Consider the following 12,258-nt stretch of genomic DNA (forward strand, 5'->3'; position numbering starts at 1 on the left):
AAAGTACTGCTTACCCTTGGTTACATTCTAAATATCTAGCAGCAAATTTCTCCATTAGCCGATCAATTTTCTGAGCCTCTCCTGGAAGACGGAATCCCTCTAAAAACATGCGTAGAGCTGATACAAAATCCTTTCCTGAAAAGTCATGTTGGTCCACATATGCATACATGACTTCTTTGTTAAATTTATCATTGTCTCCCAGGAACTCTCCAACCTGAGTCTAAAATAAGAATGAAGAGAAAGGTAGAATACCAAAACAACATGCTGCATTTATGTACAGTATGCAAAAACTGCCACAGCGTATTTAAAATCTCCTATTCATAGCATTAGGAATCTTTTCCTGCACCTTTTTCCTGGCTTCTGATTGACTAAGTCAACCTAGCACAATGATCTAAACAGATACTAATTAGATCATATCCAATGAAAGCCCTGCATACTTAACGCTGCAGAGCTTCCAAAGACAGGGAAGGAAAAGGTGGGCTAGCAGCAGATGAGAACTGGAAAGAGTGGCACACTGTGCTACACTCCTTCACAGTAAATATTTTGTTCACATGCAAACAAAAGCAGTTCTTTAAAAAAATATTTGTAATGTTTCTCCACCGGTCTGTAAATAGCATATTTTTATTTTAGCCACACACACCAGAACAGTGTCCCCCTGGTGTGCGCTCTTCTGTCTCCTTTTTCCTCCTCGCCATTCTGTTCATTCACCATTTTGTTCCACTCCATGTGTTACATGCATGCATGCAAAAGATAGCAACAGCGTATCAAAAAAACCCTTGTGACAGGTCAACTGCACTGGCCATTTCCTGTTCTTCCCCACCCAGTCTCTTTAGGGGAGGGTGTAGTAAGTGGGCATGCAATGCCCGCTTATCCCTACATTCCTGGATCCAATGTACAGTAGGCCACACAAGATCCAATGTGAGGATTTCTTCTTCCCCTTACTCCTTTGTACAGGCATAGTACACTCTAGAGCATTCTAACCCTATGCGCTTTATAATTAGTGTAAACAGATAACAACGTAAGCACAAATGTCAAACAAACTAAAGTTACCAGTTTCCTTACCGAGTCTAATCTTTCCTCTTGATGCAAGAACTGGGCAATATCTTCAGGAGTAGTGCCAAGCATTCCCTGCTCTTGCAGGTACTGTATTCCTCTCTTTGGTTTCTTATTAAATCTGCATAAGCAATGTCAATATGGTATTAATTATAGTAAACATCTCTCTCTCTCTCACACACACACACACACACACACACACACACACACAAGACAGTCAAGTTACTGATATCATAGGTAACATCAAAATAATTTTTTTTATTTGCTAATCAAAGTTATTTTAGTTATCTTTCTCTGCTAAATTGGCCAAAATGTACATAAAGTAGGGACAGACCACTCCCTTGTCTTTTCTGCAAAGACTGAAGAGGTTAGTCTTCAGTAAGGATTTAATATCTGCCCTCAACCATTCATCATGGGATGCCTTTTAGTCTTTCAAAACCACTTTCTCTTGCTAATGATTGCCAGTACTGAGGTACTTAACTGAGCAACTCCCTCTAAAGATGGTCTCAATGTATCTAAGTCCTCAAATCACTGAGCAATACAAATATTCTTCCTTCTTTTCAACCAATGGAATGTTAATGTGGTGCAATATTGTCCACACAAGTCCAGGATGCTGGAGATTCAAACTGTCTGGAACAGGAACTTCTGTTCCACTTAAATTCCAGAATAAAAAAACATTCTGAAATGAAATGAAACAATGAAATTTCCCACAGAATGGAAATTTCAAAAATTAGTTAAAAAGATCAAAACACGTCATTTTGATCTTTTCTAAATGCTTGAAGCTCCTTGAGTTGCCTGGAGGCCAAAGAACCTGCCAGGTAGGCTGTCATGGGGTGGTAGAGCCTCAGAACTCAGAACAATTTTCTTGTGAAAATTGAAATTTTCCACAGGAAAATTTCAATTTTACCGAAAATGATTTTTCTGTCAGAAAACCATTCTACCATACAATTCCTAACCATTTCTAGTGAATGTCTTAACTATTCTCCAGTTCACATTAGAACAGGGCCATGAAATAACATGCAGAGAATTTCTTTTAAAGGAACTAATACGTAGACTTTTGTCAAATAAGGCATTACAAAAAGTAAGTCAATTCTTTTGACTGGTCTATTTATTGTATGAATCTAATATACTTTTTTATCCAAGTCTGGATCCCCTTCTTTTATGCCAGGAGTGCGGCAGAGGCAGAATGCTCATCCTCTCTAACGGTAAGGAAACAGGCTAACATACAGAGCATTGCTGGAAGCCTCCAAATGGAGCAGCATCTAGAGCTCTCCCATCAGAGGAACATCTGCTACATCCAGAGGTTTTTGGATGATGGAAGAGAACTGAGGGAAGAGTGGAAAAAACAGGGGAGTTCTCAGAGTTCCAAGAGAGCCTGAGAATCCACCATTCCATGGGTGACAAAGTACACTTACAAATCTATTCCTTGTTCTATTATTTCCTTCTGTTGCTTTAGGACCTCAAACTGCTCTGGGTTGTCAGTGCCAGACATCTGTGTGCTGTAACTGCCAATTCCTGATGAAGCCGTGGAGTCCAGGGAATTTAAGCTTCCATATCTGTTAATTGTCTCTGGGTGTTTGGTTTCATTATTCTCCTGCTCTGTAGGTTTTTCTTGGCCTACAAAGTGCAAACAAAGGAAACCAAGTCTTGTTTTCAAAAAGTAAAACATACTGTAAAAACTACAAAATCCCAGTTCAGAAAAAATCTGACAAATTAATTAAGGTTTATAAAGTTACTTTACTGTTAAATAATAGAAACCCGTGCCTAGCGTATATCAAAAAACTTTTTCACAGCATAAACTATATTTGAAAATGAAGTTTTACATTAGAAGTGGTGTTTCTCAACATAATATTGATGGCAGTTATCTTGCCAAAACCAGTGACATGGATGTGGGATAACTGTCTTTGTACAAGAACTTCTGAACTCTAATCGTTAAGTATTTCCCCTCTGATTACCAGGAACAAGCCATACTGGACAAACTTTTTACAACTTTGTGCTTAAACTGCCTGGTTTTCAGAAGTGCCAAGCAACTGGTATTCCCACGGACTTCAATGGGAGCCCTGGATGCTCAGCATCTCTGATAATCAGACCGCTTTAGGTGCCAGTGTTTAGCTACTGAGTTTGAACATTCTGGCCTTCGCCTCTCAGTGCCTCTGTTATCCCATATACCACATGGAAATAAGAAATAGTAATAAAAATAATGAGCATTGTTTACGGCTATTATTATTTCATCATCTGTGGCTCTGGCAATTACTGGGCTTTACCTTAGAAAAAATAAAAAGCAGTCTCTATCCTGATTTAGTATTAATCAAAATAACATGAAGTTTAGTATTTAAAAATTAGGGGAGATTGAAAGTCTCAGCTCAGAGTAAGTTTTATATAAAACAGCTGCACAGAACTGTTTTTCTAATTAGAAGGGTGTAATACAATTGAATTAAGTAGCTTCTGATGTTTTACTAATCCAGGAATTGAAATAACTCAAGATCAGCTAGGCTTAAAACAAAATTTTTGCACTGAAAGTTCCATAAGAAATTTAACAAATGGGACATATTGCTCACTTGTTTGTGCAGCTTCTTGTATTAATGCAATAAATAGCGTTTAAGTGCTGCAAGCTTACTAAACCATTGTGGCTAAGTAGGACGTGTTACACTTAGCTTTCTTATACAACTGGAAACATTTTTTTAAAAAGCCTGTATTAGAAACTCAAGAGCTTGTGCATTTTTGTGAATATTAGGTATGACTGCCAAGCACCTGAACAGCACCATTCAAATAACCTGATGGATCAGGTTACCTAGTTATTTGAGCAACTATGGTGACGCTCCTGAGCAGCACATCTCCACTCAGTAAGTGCTAAAGCATAAAATATTCCAAAACATCTTACCAAGGGTTGTCTGAGAATTGGGATTAACATATTGATCCTTACTCCATTCTACCATGCACTTCAAGATTGATACTAAACATTCCAATCCTTTCTTTCTCAAACTTAACTCCTGGAAGAGATTTCAAAAGTTGGACATTTTAATGTAATGAAAAGACTATTTAAAATACACCTCTACCTCGATATAATGCTGTCCTCGGGAGCCAAAAATCTTACCACGTTATAGGTGAAACTGCGTTATATTGAACTTGCTTTGATCCACCAGAGTGCACAGCCCCACCCCCCAGAGCACTGCTTTACCGCGTTATATCCAAATTCAGGTTATATCAGGTTGCGTTATATTGAGGTAGAGGTGTGTTTTATATGCATCATTCCTACAAACTCGTAACTTTATAAAACTTGCCAGAATACCAACCTGAATATTAGTCATGCCAAGTTCTTGGCTACCCCTTCCTTGAGCAATTTTTGATAGGTCATTAACCAGTCTTTCAAATATGTTTGCTGCATTTAAGTCACAGTCATAGTTTACATAAATATCCACTACACTCTGGGCATCTGTAATAATGAAATAAAATGAAATGTTGATAAAACTTACGTAGCAATAGAAATAGGAATAAAAAAACAAAAAATTAAAAGATATTTGCACCTGCAACTTGTCTAGGACACAAACATAAAAATCAGAACCAAGGGATTGTTAGTACCTGCACATATCCTTGTCAGTGTTTGTATAACCATCCATTTATGATCAAATGAGCTAGTAGATGTTTCCAAGATATATAGGAAAATTTCTTTGAAGAAAACCTAGGAATTATTTCAGGAACAGAAAAAAGCCATCTATTAAATTTCAACCACATGTAGTTCTTATAAACACATTTTTTTCCAATTACAGCTTTTGACTCTGAAGGCTAACATTCTGATCCATGCAATACTGAATGCATGTAGATAATATATGAGGCAGTCTCTTGGGGTGGAATATGTTTTCACTCATGATTAGTAGGTTTTACAGTCTGCAGGACCTTAAAAAGTCACTACACATACAAATGTAGGGCTCTTCCCAGAAGTAGTTATAGATTCATCAAGTCTGATGCCAGAAGGGACCACTGTGATTATCTAGTCTGACCTTCTATATAGCACACACCATAGAACTTCCCCAAAATAATTCTTAGATCATATCTTTTATAAAAACATCTATTCAGATCCCAGAAGGACAGATGCTGGCTGTATTGTGGGACAACTTCATCCAAGAGAAAATACTCTTGCACAGTACAGCTGCTTAATGTTTTTAAAAATATCCATTTTCTGTAATAGACTTGCAGATCTGTTTGGGCTTGGGGGGGCGGTTATTAATTCATAAAAAAGGTCCCCACTTCTTATGAGAGAGATGGCACAAGGTAGAGGAGAAGGATGAGTCCACATGATGGTTTAAAAGTAACATAACTCTGACAACCTTCAGTTGAAGCAGGTTGTAGGCATATGGAGAGAGGTGTGTATTCTACAATCCCAGATTACAGATGTTGGACACTTGGCCAGAGAGCACTATCTTTGCCTCTGACTTCTGGAGGGTGGTGCCATGGACCTTGCATCTCTATTGCATGAATCTGGCTCTTACTTTTTCCTCAGAACCACACTTTCAGCTTTCCTTCATCCAAACTGTTGAGGAGGGAGACCTTTGGCTTCATAGCTCCTTTCTCTTCCTTTCACAGAGATCCATAATGTAGTAATCAACTAGAATAGTGGGGTTGTGGTACCGAGCATGCTTGGCAACTAGATTGGGCAGAGTATGAGAGAGATGACAGCCCTGAGCTGTCATATGAAGGACATACTGATGGTGAAGTATGCCCATAGAACAAGAAACAGTCACAAAGACTCACAGAACATGAGCCTAAGCAGCTGCTCAAATTACCTCGGTGTGAACAGAACCGTTAGTTTGCGCCATCTCATAAAATACGAACTACTGCATCAAACTATCTTGCTACTGTCCACTTCTGAAATTTCATCTCTCCCCCCCCACTGGTTGCTATTAGGATAAGTCTATTTTTGCTTTAGGGTAGAAGCATCCACTTATTTGGGGGAAAACAGCAACAGTGTTCTCTAAATAACTTTGACAGTAAGCATTTTTTTAAAGCAAGACTTGACCAGATGTGTAGCATAGATCACCACCACACAGAGCTCTTTAGATTATATATATAAAAAACCCAGATCAGCAGAGCTCTCTAGTTAATACTCACAGTAAAGAAAGGCCACTGGGAAGTATGGAGAGATCAAGGACTACATCCTTTTTGAAGTTGATTTTATTTGATAAAAGCATTATTCAGGGCCACAATACCAAGAGTTTAAAATAATATAAATAAATAATCACTACCACACTGAACATATCCCTTCCTACTAAGACAACTTGTTTTAACATTTACAGAATCTTTCAAATGCAATAACCACAGTGTTTCCATATTTTGCAGAATCTAAACAGAGCAGCATATACAAGATTAAATTTTTCTCAGACTGCACCCTTATTTGTTATGTATTAGCACATATCCATTGGTCCTGGGGGAATTCTGCGCCACTGTGCATCTGCAGAATTTAGGTCCCACCACTGATTTCTTTGCTTCCCTGCAGAAAAATAACTTTCTGATGGAGAAGCAAAAGGAAGCAACAAGAGCAGTCATGCACCCTTGCCAGCAGTATGTTTCAGGTGCCCAGGGCAGCCGGCAGAGAGGTAAATCACTGTGAGGCAGAGGGCAGGACTGGGGAAGACCCAGCTGGTGGCTCCTACCCTAACGCCGGGCTCAACTGCTAGTCCAAGCTGGGCTGAGGATGGGACATCCTCTTCCCCTGCATGGCATCCCACCCCCAAATTTTTTCCTGAGCTGTAGGAAGCTCTGCAAACTCCACCCACACACAAAACTTCCTGCACCTATTGCTCCTCAGCTGCATGGAGAGGGATCACTATACAGGGAGCTGCTCCCCCATCCACCCAATCCCGACCCCCTCATACCCAGACCCTCCTGCTGTGCCTCATGTCCTCCCCTGCACCCAGAACCCTGTGATGAGCCTCATTCCTCCTGCACCTGGACCACCCTGATGTGCCACCCACCCCCGGATCCCCACTGTAGCAAGCCCCAACCAGCTGCACTTGGATCCCCACCCTACTGAGCCCCATTCCCCAGCATCTGGACCCCACCACTGAGCCCCCCCCCCAAACCCAGACCCCCTGTGGAGCTTTCTGCCCAGGGGTAGCCCTGCCCCCCATACCCAGACACCCCTCCTGCTGAGCCCCAACAACCTCTACCTGGACCCCCTCTGCAGAGTCCCGTTGCACCCAGAATCCTCCCCAACAATCCCCTGTGCATCTAGATCCTCCCTGGACCTGGATCCCCCACTGAGACACCCACAACCAGATTGCTCCACTCAGAACCCTCTCAACCCACACCTGGATCCTCCACACTAAGCCCCTCCACAGTTGGATCCTGCCTTGTTGAGCCTTCCTGCCCACACCTGGTGCACCTGGCAGAGAGGCAGAGCCCTGGGGTGTTTCTGGGGCAGACCCAATCCTTGCACTCTGTCAGGGTTGGTTGCAGCCTCACCGCTGAGTCCATGTCCCTGCGGGGGGAGCTGCACAGAGATCTCCCACCTTTGTGCAGCCAGTTGCCTGTGCTCCTCAATGCCATATTTATTTGACAAATAGAATTTGCAGAATTTTAAAATATTGTGCACAGAATTTTTATTTTTAATTTTTTTGGCACAGAATGACCTCAGGAGTAATCCATACTGCTAGACAAAGAGTCTGGAAACCAGTAAATGACCAGTTTCTGAGATATAATCAGTGGAGGTTCCAGTACTAAATGTAGGAGTCCTAAGTATCAGAATTATGGGCCCCAGGCTTGAGCTATGAGGATAACATGAACTTTGTCCTTTTCCGCCCTCCAGACTCCTCTCCGAGGAAAAGACATACATTAAATTCAGTCAATAAGAAATAAATCTATAATGCCCAGATCTCTGTGCATCCATGAAGAGACCAGACTTCTGGCTTTTGGATGGTCTTTGGACAAATACATCTGGGGAGAAATTAATTTTCTGAAAATTGTGGTGACTGTTTTTTTAAGCAACCCTCAGGCTGATTTTAATGTCTATTACTTGGATAGCTGAGAGGGTGGTTTGTTTGTTTTTTTAAACTACCTAATGACAAGAAAGTTTAAGTACTTATCTTTGTTCATCACAGGGAAAACCTGATGGCTATTCACAGGTGGGGGGACACAGGTAATAAATCATCAGGGCCTAAACCCCAGTAAGTCTCCAAGTTATTATAGCCATGCTATTTGCACAGACTGACAAACATTCACATGCTTTTCTCCCACTCTCAACAACCCTTTTTAATATGATCAAATTACCATTACAATGATGATTCATGCATCAGTGGAAATACATGGAATATATGGACCCTTTCAGAAAGATTGTTACAGTAAGATGAGTGAAGACAGAGAGAGCTCCCATATGTGGGTGGAAAGAAAGATGAGATAGCAACCAGACAGATTCTGATCGAGCCCAGAGGCCATTCTGACTGTTTAAGTGCAATAAAATAGTTCAAAATGAAAAAGGATGGATGACAATCTGTGGTCTTCTTTCTAAATAGCCCAAGTGGAGAGCATCTTCCTCTTAAACAAGCAGGTTTCCAAGCCTTCCAACAGAATATAGTGCTCAATCTCAAAATCAAGTGGTCAGTCTGAGGAATTTCATATCTTCGTGGAGAATCCTACCCCTGATCCTGAGACAAGAGATTTGGTGTAATAGAAAGCACAGCTTGTGGGTCTTCTTACCTCCAGGAGCTCACCACAACTGCCAAGCCCAGTCTGGGGCTAACAATTACAATCTGTCCATGCCTTTTGGACAACCTATAGGATCAGTGGTATTGAGAGTACACATAAAGGAACTCTTAGCTGAAGTCCAGGATAAAATACATCTGTCAAAAATTATGGCTCCTGTGTTTCCTTGAAACAAACCAGAAACATCTCTCATTTTTCTTAGTGGCAAAAGAATGCAGTGATGATCTGCCTTATTTGTGGGACAGGGAATACAGGCTTGACTCCTTGAGATATCATGCATGGTTGTACTTGCTTGAGGAGTCTTCTAAAATGATGTCTTTTTCAGGTAAGCACAAAGCCATTAAAGTGATCTGATGATGGATTAATCTCAGAGCATGACAGCTTTCTGAAATGGAAATGGCAAGACTGGCCTCTTTCCTCACAGCTGCTATGGCAGAACACCGCAGAATTATCCCTCACATTTGAACAGTTTTAGATTTGATTACAGGGAAGAACTTATCTATATTGTGCACTTATGGGGTCCCCATTATTGTTGTTAATATATTTATACTCACAACAACCCTGAGAAGTAGCCCTGAAGGATTCAGCACCTGAACTGATCATCAGTACAGATGGTAAGGGAGATAGGGAGGGGACTCCAACATGATGTTCCTCCTTTGTCTACCACAGCTGAGAATTCTGAATGTCTTGGAGAACAAACAGCAGCATATCCATGGCGGTTAAATGTATAGAGCACTTCCATAACTAGCACTGCAGAGGCTTCAGATAGTATTATGAATGACATGGAATAGTTACCCAATGCCATAAAGCCTAAAAGTCACCAAAACCACCATATACTTTCACTGAGACTAAGGCCTTATAGAGATTACGGCTTCCTGTTTGTCTTAGAATCTGCTCTTTGGTAAGAAAGCTTTAATAGCTGTGGTGTCTGTATGGGCTTTGATAAATTCCATCCTTGCCGCTGAGATGAAGATGGATTTCTGTATTTATACCCAGGGAGCGAAACAGCATGCACATCCTTTGAGGACTGAGGACACGGATGAAATGGGATCTTATTCAAATCACCAAAATACAAGCAGATTTGTGCCTTGATGCTTGAGGAGAGTAGCCACAGCAGTCAAATGTTTTGGCTTTTTCTAGAAAAGGAAAACAGCTAACATGTTTTCAGATACAACCAAATAAACCTAAGTACCAATTAGGCCACTTTTGTTCTAAAAGTTCTTGCATAAAATACAATTATATTATATTGTGCACAGCTTTTAAAATATTATATTCTTGTTTTATGCCCTATACTCTAGAACTAAAACTTCTGTTTGCATGACTGAACTTTGCTTGACAGCAGAGTTTATTTGCAGATTTTGTCACTTCAGAATCTCATCATTATCCTTCATTATCCTACTGTACAGTCAATTAGAAGATTATATAATTCCCAGTTTAGAGATCTATTCCCAGATTATTTACATTTTGTATATAATTTTGAATAATGTATAACATTATGCATTATTTACATATATTATATAATGCATTATTACAAGGTTATGAATGCCTTTCCTTTCCTTGAAAGCTAAGATTCTACAATTCTGTAAATATCCACTTTGGTCACAAAATTACCATGTGTACTATATGTGGGTATATGGATTTCCTATCTTTCATTAAAATCTGTTCCTGTATAAACGAGGTGAAAGTATGCCTTCCCAGAGAATTAACACACATTCACAGTCAAATATGGTGGAGTTGTGGTTTTTTTTTTTAAAGCAAATTTGACCTTTGACCAATAACCTGAGCTCAGGTGATGAGGTAAATAATCATTTGTCTCTTAGAAAGAATTAAGATGATTACTAAATTAGTACAAATGAAACTAAAGCTATAATGCAAGTAAAAGGAGGCAAAGAAACGTAAAGGTTATTTTATAAAAGAAGCCTGAAGCCTAGTACTTTGAGGCTTATTGGTACCAATAGTTAAAAAGGACATGTTAGGCCTAATAAGAGATAGCATTAGTAAGTAGCCTTGGGTCAGAAGATTAGCAATACATGTATCTTGTGATAAACTGTCTAGACTGAAAAGGCTTTATTTAGCCATCCATCCTTAACTGCATTGTATTGAGAATCTTCTATGTGCACAAATGCTTATGACAAATTGTCAGAACCCCAAAAATGGGTAGCAGGTATGACAAATATGGACAAGAGTCCAAGATTTAATCAAATATTGTCTTGAAAACAGGTGGGTATAAGAAATAGGTGCTTAAAAAAGTGAATTAACTTGACCCTCAATGGGACCTCTGGATAGCAGGATGGTGACAAACTGTAACACTTAATCTCTCCTTAAGGGGAACCCACAGCACCATGGATTCATGAGTATATGTGACATGGATTCCGATTTTATTCTTGTTTTCTAGATCTGTGATTTTGCTTATATTGATCGTGATAGTAAAACTCACAATGGCTACGTGGGTGTTTCACCAATCAACTTCTTCAAAATATCTAAGTGCCACCAAAGAACAAATCTTTTATCAGTGACAAAAGCATTTTTCACTCCAAATTAATCATGCCACTGCCAAAAGGATTTCCTAGTAATTTCTGTGTGGTAAGTTAACGAGTCAGAGTATTAAGATTTAAATAATTTAATGTTCAAAACCCATACATTAAAACTGCAAATTCAATCTATATTTTCTACAAATATTCCAGATGACTTTCCATACAGAATGTTGGCCTGTCTGCTCTACCTGAATGATGTTTCAAGTGCATTATCAGTAACAGCTAAGATACTATCAGTGATAGCTCCCTTTGTCCTTGGGGGAGAAGGGCTTTTGGGCAGTGTGGGAGAGTGCAGTGGTGGGAAAGTTCAGATCTTCTCATATTGGGGAGCTCAGACTCAGTAGAGAGAAACTTGGTGAACAGTATTTTAGAAAAATTCAGTGTTTCCAAAGTAGAAAAAACATTGAGCTACATGAATATGGTACAGTTAAAAGGCAAACAAAGTCACTGAAAATTGTATAACATACCTCGATCTGCATCTTTAGGTGTGTCTTGAAGTTTGAGAGAAGCGTGAGGAATATGGAAAGTGAAAGCTCAAAAACTTCTGGAACAGATGAAACTCCATTCTTGGACAATGCAACACAAAGATACTGCTTAATAGCATTTATAAACATCTCATTTGTCCTGAAGACAGGTCCTGCATTCTGTAGAATGGACAGAAGCAACTGCAATGATAGAATCTTTGATCGCAGCTCATGAGACCTAGAATGAAATAATATATACCAGGTATGAACAAGTTTGTAGTCACAAGTGCAAAACATGTTTCTGGAAAGTTTTCGTGAGCCACACAATTATTTTGTGTTTCAAATACTTGAAATAACATGCTGCTGTTTAAATACACTTTGTTAAAGAAAGTAGCAAAAAAGGTGATCTTAGTTCAAAAACAACAACAATTTGGCACATTTCAATCAGGCAAAAGTGTGTTTAAGCCCACAGTAGCCTTTTGCAGACCTTCCCCTCCCTCTGTCACCTACAC

At 39.7% G+C, this 12,258-nt stretch overlaps 1 protein-coding gene across 1 annotated transcript in view; it reads right to left on the reverse strand.

Moving 5' to 3' along the window:
* Positions 1 to 12,258, reverse strand: part of ARFGEF1 (ADP ribosylation factor guanine nucleotide exchange factor 1) — a 171,072-nt gene that overhangs the window by 60,580 nt on the left and 98,234 nt on the right. The window contains exons 10-16 of the mRNA XM_039524399.1: positions 11,750 to 11,984; positions 4,633 to 4,732; positions 4,347 to 4,486; positions 3,935 to 4,043; positions 2,469 to 2,670; positions 1,063 to 1,174; positions 15 to 220 (exon numbers count right to left, since the gene is read on the reverse strand). Coding sequence (XP_039380333.1) covers positions 15 to 220; positions 1,063 to 1,174; positions 2,469 to 2,670; positions 3,935 to 4,043; positions 4,347 to 4,486; positions 4,633 to 4,732; positions 11,750 to 11,984 — 1,104 coding nt within the window. The remainder of the gene's footprint in view (positions 1 to 14; positions 221 to 1,062; positions 1,175 to 2,468; positions 2,671 to 3,934; positions 4,044 to 4,346; positions 4,487 to 4,632; positions 4,733 to 11,749; positions 11,985 to 12,258) is intronic.

Source organism: Mauremys reevesii, linkage group 2 (assembly GCF_016161935.1).
Source record: "Mauremys reevesii isolate NIE-2019 linkage group 2, ASM1616193v1, whole genome shotgun sequence".
NCBI lineage: Eukaryota > Metazoa > Chordata > Testudines > Geoemydidae > Mauremys > Mauremys reevesii.